This window comes from Nicotiana tabacum, chromosome 5 (assembly GCF_000715075.1).
Source record: "Nicotiana tabacum cultivar K326 chromosome 5, ASM71507v2, whole genome shotgun sequence".
Taxonomy (NCBI): domain Eukaryota; kingdom Viridiplantae; phylum Streptophyta; class Magnoliopsida; order Solanales; family Solanaceae; genus Nicotiana; species Nicotiana tabacum.
The window spans coordinates 82,252,090-82,263,566 of NC_134084.1; the positions used below are offsets into that span (position 1 = coordinate 82,252,090).

Genomic DNA, 11,477 nt, shown 5'->3' on the forward strand with positions numbered 1-11,477 from the left:
CACATAACAATAATATAATCTTTGCAGAAAAAGATTATGCTCTATTCCTTAACCATCTTCTTAACAAGCTGATGAGAAACGTAGCAGTGGTGAAATTCCACATGCAACCAATATTTGACGGTAGCACAATAATGTGAAAGTAGAACATGAGTTTTCACTCCAATTATTTGCTTGTATAGCCAAAAGTTATATTAACTGGAAGAAAGGGCTATTTTGTCACTGCCAGCTCCATTAAACAAGTAATGATCCATTTTTTTCCAATACCAAGCACTTAGATGCAAGATCCAATAACTATGCCATTTAGGCTATTTACCAAATTATTCAGCACGAAATATTCCTTTAGCAGTTAAAATCTGAAGCACGTGTGCTTTCTTAAAACACAAACTCTCCTATTATGACAAAGTAAAAATATATATTTGATTAAAAAGATGTACAAAGAAATCACCCGAGAGGGAACCATCTTTTGAATTAACAATTGCTCCAGATATATATATAAATTCATTGCAAAATATGAAGTAAAGTTTAGCTCTGATTCTGTGCACCTCGAGTCAATCAGCTGAGTCTTTCACGTTGAGCACCAGAAGTATGGGCCTCTTCAATATGTCTGGTGAGCAACGATATTCCATAATGTGATGCACTTGAAGAAGCGTAATATGAAGTCACCGTAAGTTGAGTAAACTTCGGAAGTGCATATCCTGTAATGCAGAATAACCCATTAATTTGGTCAATTACACGTTCAAAATCAATAAACAAGATAACAAGTATGGAAAAAAGATCTTTGATTATTGTCATTTAAGTACTTTATGTTTTAATTCAAAATGAACCTTCCCATGAACTATTCCTACAATTATTATACAAATATATATATATATATATATACAGAGCATCAATAAAGATCAAATATAAAATTTGGGCTTGCAAAAAGTAACTTCCACCTTTGTTGAGCCAAGTTCCCTTGAATATAATATATAGTTTAAACTTGGTGCCAAGAAAAATTAAGAAAATAAAAATAGGGCAAAGAGACGACTAAAAAACTGAGTCTAGTAGACTTCAGGAATCAGATATTCATATAATTTCCCTAACTCGAGTGATGTTTTTTGGATCTTCGGTTCCTTGCACCCGTCTGCCATGATACTACTATTCATGTTAATCACGCCCTTTTTGCTCAAGTGCTCAACTTTTCTTATTGTGCCAAAAAGGCATACATGGCTGGAAATGTTTCAGATTAAGCGTTGCTGATTAAAATATTACAGGATTTGAAGACAGACAATTTACCAATTACCATAATAGAGAGGTTGCTCAACTATAATCTGAAACTAACAAGTTTGAATCTATGGAATAGATTCAACAAGTTATGAATACCTACACTGTAGAAAGCATGATTTAGTATACTAGTTCACTTTGACATTGAGCTCTAGGGCAAAGAAATGGTGCTTTAGTTTATTGTTTGTAATTGTACTATTTGTTGTCAGCCTGTCACCTAGTTTAGATGGTCCAACCGGCCGGGAATGTACTTCTCAACCACTTAGTCGAAGAACTTACAGTCGTGATGTAGCCTTTTCTTTTGTCTTCTCTCAAAGAATTATCATTGAGATTTGTACACTCTTCCATTTCTTCTATACATCCCACTTTTACTTGACATGGGTGCTAAGTTCACCGTGTTGAAAAAGCCATAAAAATTAATGCAATACCAGGAAGTTCTGAATTTCCATAAAATTGTACAAGTTTGTAGCTACAAGTAAGCAAATAGTATCTGTTACAATCCAATTCACAATAACTCTGGCTGTCAATATACTTAATACATGATTTTTAATATAACACTTACCAGCCATCATTTTAGGTGAAAACCTTAACGTAGTTTTCAATATTTTAAATAAATAATTGGAACCAACTTCATTTAAAAGTGTGATGACCCAAAAGGTCATCTTATGTTTTAGAACTCGATTCTGCGCTCGTAATCCCTAAAAATCTCATTTTTACCTTCTTCGATTTACGTGCGCATTCCGAGCATATTTCCGCAAAGCTTTTATGTTGAAAGTTGATAAAAACAAGAATTTTTACCTTAAAAGTTAATTTTAATTAACTTCGGTCAACGTTTTGGGTAAACGGACCCGGACCCGTGATTTGACGGTCCCGGTGGGTCCGTATTGAAACATGGGACCTGGGCGTATGACCGGAATCGAATTCCGAGGTCCCTAGCTCGAGATATGATTTTTTGTTGAAAATTGAAAAACTAAAAATTTAATAGTTTTAAGAACTTATTGATGTTTGGCCTTGTTGATACAGGGTCCGTATTTTGGTTCCGGAGCCTGGTACAGGTCCAATATAATAATTATGAGTTGTCTGTGAAATTTGGTGAGAAACGGAATTGGTTTGACGTGATTCGGACGTGCGGTTGAGAAAATAGAAGTTTTAAAGCTTTCTTGAAAATTTCATTCGATTTGGTGTTCAATTCGTAGTTCTAGGTGTTATTTTGGGGATTTGATCGCGCGAGCAAATTCGTCTGATGTTTTTAGACTTGTGTGCATAGTTGGTTTAGAGCCCCGAGGGCTCGGGTGAGTTTCGGATAGGCTACGGGAGTTTTGAAACTTAGAAAAATCTGGTTTTTTGTGCTTCAGCTGTTATCTGGTGTCTTCTTCTTTGCGTTCGCAAAGGTACTCTCGCGAACGCGAAGAGTAAATTGGGGCAGGGTGATTTTCTTAATCGCGAACGCGGTAGCTGGGTCGCGAATGCGAAACAATGGGGGGCCTTAGCCTTCGCGAACGCGGCCAGCTTCTTGCGAAACAAGCTTTAGGGACCTGGGGGAGGGGTCAGTTATTCTTCTACGTGAACGCGAGCATTGGCTCACGAACGCGAAGGCCAGGGGGAGCAGCCTTCGCGAATGCGGATGAGGACTCGCGAATGCGAAAGCCACTCGGGCTGTTGTTCATCGCGAACGCGGCAGGGCGAAGAAGGCCTGATGCCTATGACTTAAACAGAACAGTAGCGGGATTTTTCCCAAAATTTCATAACCCTTCCATTAGAATTCGGCCTAGGAGCGATTTTGAAGGGAAAACTCAACACCAATTCACACGTTTATACTCTTTAACTCATTTTCTTCCATTTCTAACATCACCCATTAAATTACTAGCCCTAATCTTTGTTCTTTCATGGTAGAAAACTAGGGATTTAGGAAGAATTGGGGGTTTTTGCAAATTGGGGATTTATATATCCGGGCTCGGCGGTGAATGGGTAAAAGGATTTTGGTCCGAACCTCGAGTTTTGACCAAGCGGGACCGGGGTCGGTTATTGACTTTTTGGGAGAAAGTTTGAGAAATCTAAATTTATGCATTGTAATTGAGCATTGAGTGGCCCGTGGAGCGAGGTAAGTGTCGTGTTTAACTTTGACTCGAGGGATTAGGAACCCTTGACTTATTTGCTATATGAAATCCATGTGAGCGACGTATATGTGAGGTGACAAGTACTTATGAGCGACCAAGTTATCTGTTTCTGCCTATTTCCTTCCCGTTCTTCTTATATTATTTTTTTCCTGCCTTAACTGCTACATGTTTTACTTGTATTTCCATGCTTAACTACTACTTGTTAGACATTGTTTCTCTTTGTTGAAAGTATTAGTTATTTCGTAGCTTCGTTGTCTCCTATTATTTGCTTAAGCTGGTTATCGGTATTTTCAAGGCATATTCTGGATTGGTCTCGTTGAGTAGTATTACTTGTGTTAAGTCTCATAGTGTATAAGCTTCCTAATTGTTTTGGTTTGAAGTTAAGCCTTGTGAAGGGTTATGTGATTTGAATTGTGAAATTTATGTACTTGCTGAATAACGAATATTGATATGGTGGGATCGGGTTGCGCGCCGCAACAGGTGGAATAAGGGTGAATATATCTGTAACAAGTTGGGCATGATCAATATATATGCTCCAACTTGAGGGGGAGTGTTGACATACAAGTTGTCTAGCACATGTATACACATGTACTACATCATAGCTAGCACATGTATATGAGTTGTATAGTAGGTGTAATACAAGTTGTGTAGCACATGTATACACATGTACTACATCATAGCTAGCACATGTATATGAGTTGTATAGTAGGTGTAATTAGGTGTATGACAACTAATAGATTAGGTGAATTAGTATTATAAATAGGCCTTGTAATCTTCTCTTCTAGATATGAAATATAGAACTTCTTTGGTTTCTAACAAGGTGAAATAAGGGTGAACTCTAATTGTGATTATTGTGATATGGTGGGATCGGGTTACACGCCGCAACACTTTTATTTATATTCTGTTGTTTATGCTAATAAGAGGAAATAAGGGAGGAATATGAGATGTACGGTGGGATCGGGTTGCATGTTGCAATAACCTATATGTTTATATTTTTCCTTGACTATGTTAGCTGAACGGTAGTCTTAAATTGCACTTAAGGATTGGTAGTAGCTGAACACTGATGATATGCTTCGAGAACTGTATTCACTTCTTGCAAGTTACTACTCTATTTTATCCGGTCTACTTTCTACTTTTATTATACACTGTATGTAGGTTATATTATGGTTGTCCCGTCGTAGCCTCGTCACTCCTTCGTCGAGGCTAGGCTCTACACTTACCAGTACCAGGGATCGGTTGTACTGATACTGCACTCTGCACTTCTTGTGCAGATTTTGAAGCTAGTTCAGGCTAATCGAGAGGTTGGCCATAGGATTTGTCAGCTAGGAGACCCAAGGTAGACATGCCGGCATCCACAGGCCCTGGCGTCCCCTTCTATACCTCATACTTTACAATTTTCTTTATTTCGCAAACAGTTGTATTTTCTTTCGGACAAATATTTGTAGTAAAATCTTAGAATATTCGTGAATTGTTACTCCGGATTCTGGGTGGTAATAGTATATAATCAAAGTTGTTATTTATTTTCTTCCGCGTTCATTTCGACTTGTTTTTGCTTGCTTATTGTTAATCACTGAAACGTAAAGGAATTGGCTAATAAATCTCTAACGTTGGCTTGCCTAGCAAGTGTGATGTTAGGCACAATCACGGTCCTGATGGTGGGGATCCCGGGTCGTGACAAAGAGTTGATAATTCCAGCCTTGAGAACCCAAACTATTTTACATCAAATGGGAGGTATGAGCATAATGGTCTAAAAGTATAGATAAAGTCAATTTGAACATCTTTCATGTAAAAGCGGGTGTATGTCACCTTTTTATCATAAAACATGGAAAAGAATACTAATACATAGGAAAGGCTTGCCATTCAGAAAAGCAAACACGGGACAAATCATGATGGAAGTAAGATAATTAACTTGGAAAAAGAGGTACACTCAAGACTTCATTTACCGTAATAAGAGTTTTTGTATATTTTATCAATAATCAGACTTTTCTTTCATATCAAACGAGGACTTCTCTCAAAATATTCCATTTGCCTAATTTTAGATAAAACCTCCTTAACAGAGTTGGTATATGTTTTTGTCTAAAAAGGGAGGACACATCATGAATTGATTCTTTTTTTTTATGATGCTAGCGTACGGGTCAGCTTGCACGCACCTCGACTATTTCAATCGATACCTACTACCTCCCATCAGTACATGTATGGGTGTCTAACGGATGGGCCGGGCCGGGCTGGGTAGGGAAATTTAGGAACCGTAAGGGTTGTGGTCCGGGCCAATTACAGGTTGGGGCTTACCGGGTTTAACGGGTTCGGATTCATCCGGGTAAAAAATGAACCGTAAGGGTTACGGGTACAAGGGGCCGAGCCGGGCCGGGTTAGTGTAATTTTTAATTTTTTTTTTGTATTTGTATAACTATTATAAGTTATATTAATATAAAGTAAAAATATAAAGAATAAAATGAATATGGGAAAAAATTGCACTTATAAATTGCAAGTGCTACATTTATTTCAAAATTACAAAAAAAATAGTAAAACTAAATTTTCATGCATAATAAATTAATAATACTTCAAATTAATCTAACAAACTAAAACATTAAGCATAAATACGTCTAATAATTTTAAAATAAAACAAATTGTCTCAAATCAACTTAAATACGAATTTTCGGAGGACGCTCAAGACAACTCTTCATATGCCTCTTTAAACTGCCTGTGCCACACTTTGGACGAAGATTTAAGACTCGACCACAGTTCTTGCACTTTACTTTCTGAACTTCTTCATTTTCTTCTACCACCTCAAAGTGTTCCAAACATATGAGCACACTCTAGAAGTACGACGCATGATTTAACTTGAATTGAGAATTTGAGATTGAGAAATGAGAGATGAGTGAAGAAATGAAGAAGAGGGTGGGTGTATTTATAGTTTTTCAAAGGGGTGTTAATTTAAAAAAAAATGGGCTATTTGTGAAATTCAGCCATTGGGCAACAACCATAATGGGAAATGGACCGTTGCCAACGGTCAAATTTAGGCCCACAAGTAAAAAAAAAATATAAAAAAAATTACTATTACCGCTATACCGGTCTGGGCCGGCCCGGGCCGGTTAACCAGATGAACAGTGATTTGCGTTGACCGGGTTTGACCGATCCGGTTAACCGGTTGTCAAAACATGAACGGACCAAACCCCCCTACCCCTTTAACCTAGCCCCACCCGGCCCCCTTGTACCGGTCCGGGCCGGTTCTGGTTTCAACCGATCTGGGCCAGTCCAGAAACGGGCTGACCCGGCCCGTTGGACACCCTTAAGTACATGTACTAGGTGACTTTGCCCACCAAGGCTTATGAATCAAATCCATTAATGGGATCATTTAATATTTCTTCAACAGATTCAGCATAAATTATACTGACTGCTGAAAGTTTATCATATCTAAGTGTGAATTCTACGATTGTTCTTTATTCTCTTCTTACTTCTCGCGTGCATCTTATGTATCTCCCTTCAATCTCCTAGTTTTGCTAATTTCTCAAGTAAAATGGAAAGCGGAAAAGAAAAACCCAAAGGATAATATTGTTTGTGTCTCGTAGCAACAAATTCTATTAGAAATGAGTGTTGTGAGTTTGTCAAATGCTCGACAATCCTCAACATTAGCAGCACAAGCTATGCTCTAAAAGCAAGTTAGTTTACTTTCTTGCATCTTCTTTTTTCATAAAGCCAGTAAAACTCTACTGGTGGTAGCTTGTGAGTTAGTGAGAAGGGCCAAGATTCAGAAAATTAGGCAAAGTGCTAGTGGAGTAACAGAAACAAACACGTCATACTTCATTCTGAATAGAAGAACCAAGCTTTACATGCAATTTCAATTCCTTACTGGGGACATAGAGCAGTGTTCATTCCAAATATTTATACAGTTCATTACAAAGTAAAGTAACTATAGCAGGGATTTAAAATATCACCAACAACTTAACTCCGATAAAGGGCAGATGAAAGATATATTTCTGCTAGATTAGTTCACAACATTGAAGGGATAAAATGATAATCCGATTATATTAAGATAGAGAAAAGAAAACTTCAGCAGAGACAAATATACATTCCTAGTAACTCCATGATTGACATTAACCTCCAAATTACCAACTTTTAAGCAACATTGCATAAGGATGTATAGCTGCTGAGTGTTACTTATTAAAGAAAAAGAAAAAAGAAATGTAAAGTTGCTGAGTGTCATAGCATCTTCGTCATTATAGAATAGCAGATGCTAAATACAACAACAACAAACTCAGTGTAATCCCACAAGTGGGGTCTGGGGAGGGTAGTGTGTACGCAGACCTTACCCCTACCTTGTGGAGGTAGAGAGGTTGTTTCCGATAGACCCTCGGCTCAAGGAACAGGGAAAATAAAGTAACAATAGTAACAACAATAATAGGAACAAATGGCACAACATGTAATATAAAGAACCCGGAATAAATAAAAAAAATACAAAAATAGTACTATAACTTCAGAGAATCACCTCCAAATGCCGCACTAGCTGAAGAGAACATGAGAAGTGGAGGAAGCTGCAAACAAAACCACCGAAAGGAAAGGGTAAACAGAAAATGTGGGAGGAAGGGAGCTGTAGATAACATGCCAATTGTAGTCAGCTATAGATAGACAGAGAAAAAGACAAATCAAGAATACAGTTAAAATCAGGGAGAGTGCAAGAAAAGTGTAAGGAACAGAAAAGTGTTGTAAATGCCTACCCCTATAACAAATGGAAGCCACTTTGGTCCTTTCACATGTCTCTGGACGAAAGGGATACCTGAAAAGATACTTACATTAAAGACTTCAGCCATGAATTCTTAAGATAAAACTTAGAAGAGAAGGAAATATTTAGTTTAAGATTTCAACTATGATTTAATAGAAAGAGAGAACAAAATAGAGATAAGAAAGGTAAGCACAGAAGACATAATACATCAATCATGCCTGTATTGAAACCATGAATTGCACTGAGCAGTCCACCAATTCCAGAGCCAGCCTAATCCAAAGGTAAGGAATATTACTTTAATTAACAGGTAAAAGCTCTTCATATTATGATTGCTCTATAACTCTATTCGCTCTGGGGTTTAGTAGCCTTGTCAACTGGCTATAAAACTTTTGATTAGTAAAACGAGCGCTGTTATTCCAGCTTAGGTATAAGTTTACACTTCGTGAGGAATCCCATATAGAGTGTCGACTTTTTTTTTTTTAATGATAAGGAAGAGTGTCGACTGTTAACAAAGTAAGTCGTGACTTCTTTCAGAATAAGGGTGGAAAACGTTCCAAAAAGAAACTCATCCCACGGATTACAATAGCAACTTTCAGCTGCATTGAACTCAACTAAATTCCAAGTTACTATGAAAAAGATCTTTAAATATACAAAACATCCATATAACATTAAGACTCTTGAGACTCAAAACATTTGTTATGCGAATTCGCCCAATTGGGAGGACTTTCTTAAAGTTCTTAGAAAACTTGAAGGACTCCTAAAAGGTGATTTTCAAGTTTTCCAAAAAAAAACTGAAAAACAAAATTCAAAGCTCTTTTTTAATTTTAAAAAGGTAACTTTTTTCTTTGCAAGCACTATCAAACGAACACAACTGATCAAAACTTGAAAAAAGTGTTGGCACAAAAGTTTTTTGAGAGTCAAACATTCTTTCATTCTCCTCTATTTCATTTTATATGACACAGATTACTATTTACAGAGTTAAACATTCTTCCATTGACTACAATTTGTTTCATACATTTTTAAACATGTCTAATTTTGAAGTTTGTGACTTCTAATACTTATGTAACTTTTATTATAACAAAATCTTAGATATTTGATCTTGTATTTGAACTACCATCATTCTTTGTCCAAGCACAGAAAATATGAAAGACATAGCGGATACTAACCACAGCCGTGACATCATGCAGTACAGGAGTAATCGCCCATTCTCCACTTTTCTGAACCCAAATCAAACAGAAAAAGCTCGAATTACTAGCTAGGCATTTCATCAAACATGTAATAGGCAAGATGTAATACAATTACAGGTACACAATAATGAGTAGAACATGTTACGTACCGAAGTGGGGTTCAAGAGAGAAAGACAACGAGGGCATCGAGCAGAGCCGAGGCCAGGTTTGATTGTAGGATCATAATCGAGATTTCCTCTCTTCAGCTTTTCTTCGTATACCTCTCGTGTTCCCATATTCCACTCAGAAGCTTTTCAACATTTTAGTTCCCTTTTCAGCTGTTGCTCTTTTCTTGAACATGGGTTCGATGTATGATGATTTGAGGTTGGGCCGGAATGGATGATGGGCCTGAACTTTGAGCTTTCTGACCCAAAAGTTATGGAAAACTTAACCAAGGGAAACTACCAGCTATGTCCATTTATAATTACCTCATTATAAAGATTGGTCAATTTATAAAATATTACTAATATTAGTCAAATATTACTAATATTAGCCTATTAGCTATTTGTTGCCAAAAAAAATCAAATTTTTGCTTTCTTTTGAGTGGGTGTTATTAGAATAGATTGGGTACATCTTAAAGAGCTTAATCTCATATGTGTATCAATTGTGTATCACATGTATATCCATGTATACATGTATGTGAGATACATGCATGATACATGTTTGATACATGTGTCGTTAGAAGAATTTTTTGAACTCGATTTAATTACGAATTTTGATACAAAACCAGTCCAAGTCATCTCCAATCTTCCTCAAATTTTGTATATTGACTTATCTATATGTTTTCAATGAATTTCAATTATACTCATTGAAAAGGTTCACTTTTTGCTTAGAATTTTGGAATATTGTATATATTTTTTTGTATATCATCACCTTATTTGCTACCTCATCCAAGAAATTTCCTTTCCGTCTCGCATCTAATGTTGTTAATCACGCTTAAAAATATGAAAGGTGATTTTTGCATGTGAGTCTTTTAGAGAAAGAACCTTATTTATTTGATTTTTTAATTTTTATATGTACTTGGCTAGTTTTGGTAAGTCTATCACTAATGGCTAGAGGTTGGTAAGTTGAGACTTATTTGGGACATTTGTGTAAGTTTTCCCCCAAATAACCATCCGCCTAATCTCTTAAACTAAAAAGGAAAACTACCAGCTATGTCCATTTATAAGTAGCTCATTATAAAAATTGGTCAATTCATAAAATATTACTAATATTAGCCAAATATTATTAATATTAGCCAATTAGCTATTTGTAGCAAAAAAGGTCAAATTTTTGCTTTCTTTTGAGTGGGTGTTATTTGAATAGATTGGATATATCTTAAGGAGCTTGAATCTCAATTTTGGGATGATTTGGTGAAGTTTTGAGGTGACTTGAATTTAAAATTCGAAGTAAAAACTGAATATGAAAAAAATGATATGTGTATTAGACTATGTATCATTTGTGTATCATATTTGTATCAATTGTGTATCAGATGTATACCTGTATGTGAGATACATGCATGATACATGTTTGATATATGTGTCGCGGAAGAATTTTTCGAACTCGATTTAGTTACGAATTTTGGTACAAAACCAGTCCAAATCACCTCCAATATTCCTCAAATTTTGTATATTGGCTTATCTATATTTCAATGAATTTCAACTATACCTATTGAAAAAGTTCCTTTTATTGCTTAGATTTTTTGAATATTGTATTTTTTTTTTGGTAATTCATCACCTTATTTGCTACCTCATCCATGAAATTTCACTTCCGTCTTGCATCTAATGTTGTTAATCACGCTTAAAAATATAGAAGGAGATTTTTGCATGTGATTCTTTGAGAGAAAGAATCTTATTTATTTGGTTTTTAAATTTTTATATGTGCTTGGCTAGTTTTGGTAAGTCTATGACTAATGGCTAGAGGTTGGTAAGTTGAGACTTATTTGGGCCATTTGTATAAGTTTTCCAACTAAAAATAATCGGATACACACACACACTCTAGATGGGCGTGCCCGTGTTATGCACGGGACCTGATGTAATCTTTTTTTTTTGTTACTAAAATAACTACTTTGAACAATCTTTTACTTCGTAATTTTGTATCTAGGATCAAGTTTTTACTGATCATGTAATAAGCGTGTGCAAACAAAGGCAACTACCCATCTAGATGAACTTT

At 36.1% G+C, this 11,477-nt stretch overlaps 1 protein-coding gene across 1 annotated transcript; it reads right to left on the minus strand.

The window, feature by feature from the left end:
- Positions 1-271: 271 nt before the first annotated feature.
- On the minus strand, positions 272-9,626 carry LOC107776235 (uncharacterized). The gene is made up of 6 exons (XM_016596106.2): positions 9,437-9,626; positions 9,267-9,317; positions 8,319-8,370; positions 8,096-8,154; positions 7,867-7,912; positions 272-695 (listed from the first exon to the last, which is right to left on the minus strand). Exons 1-6 carry the CDS (start codon positions 9,560-9,562, stop codon positions 553-555), a joined length of 477 nt encoding a protein of 158 aa, XP_016451592.1. The 5' UTR covers positions 9,563-9,626; the 3' UTR covers positions 272-552.
- Between the last annotated feature and the right edge of the window lie 1,851 nt (positions 9,627-11,477).

Bases quoted from the DNA above. Each gene is read 5' to 3' on its own strand.
- LOC107776235 (XM_016596106.2), bottom strand. From the start codon at position 9,562: ATGGGAACACGAGAGGTATACGAAGAAAAGCTGAAGAGAGGAAATCTC. The intron at 9,318-9,436 runs GTACGTAACATG...ATTTGGGTTCAG, and splicing joins CTCTCTTGAACCCCACTTCG to AAAAGTGGAGAATGGGCGAT. The intron at 8,371-9,266 runs GTTAGTATCCGC...CCTTTGGATTAG, and splicing joins TGCATGATGTCACGGCTGTG to GCTGGCTCTGGAATTGGTGG.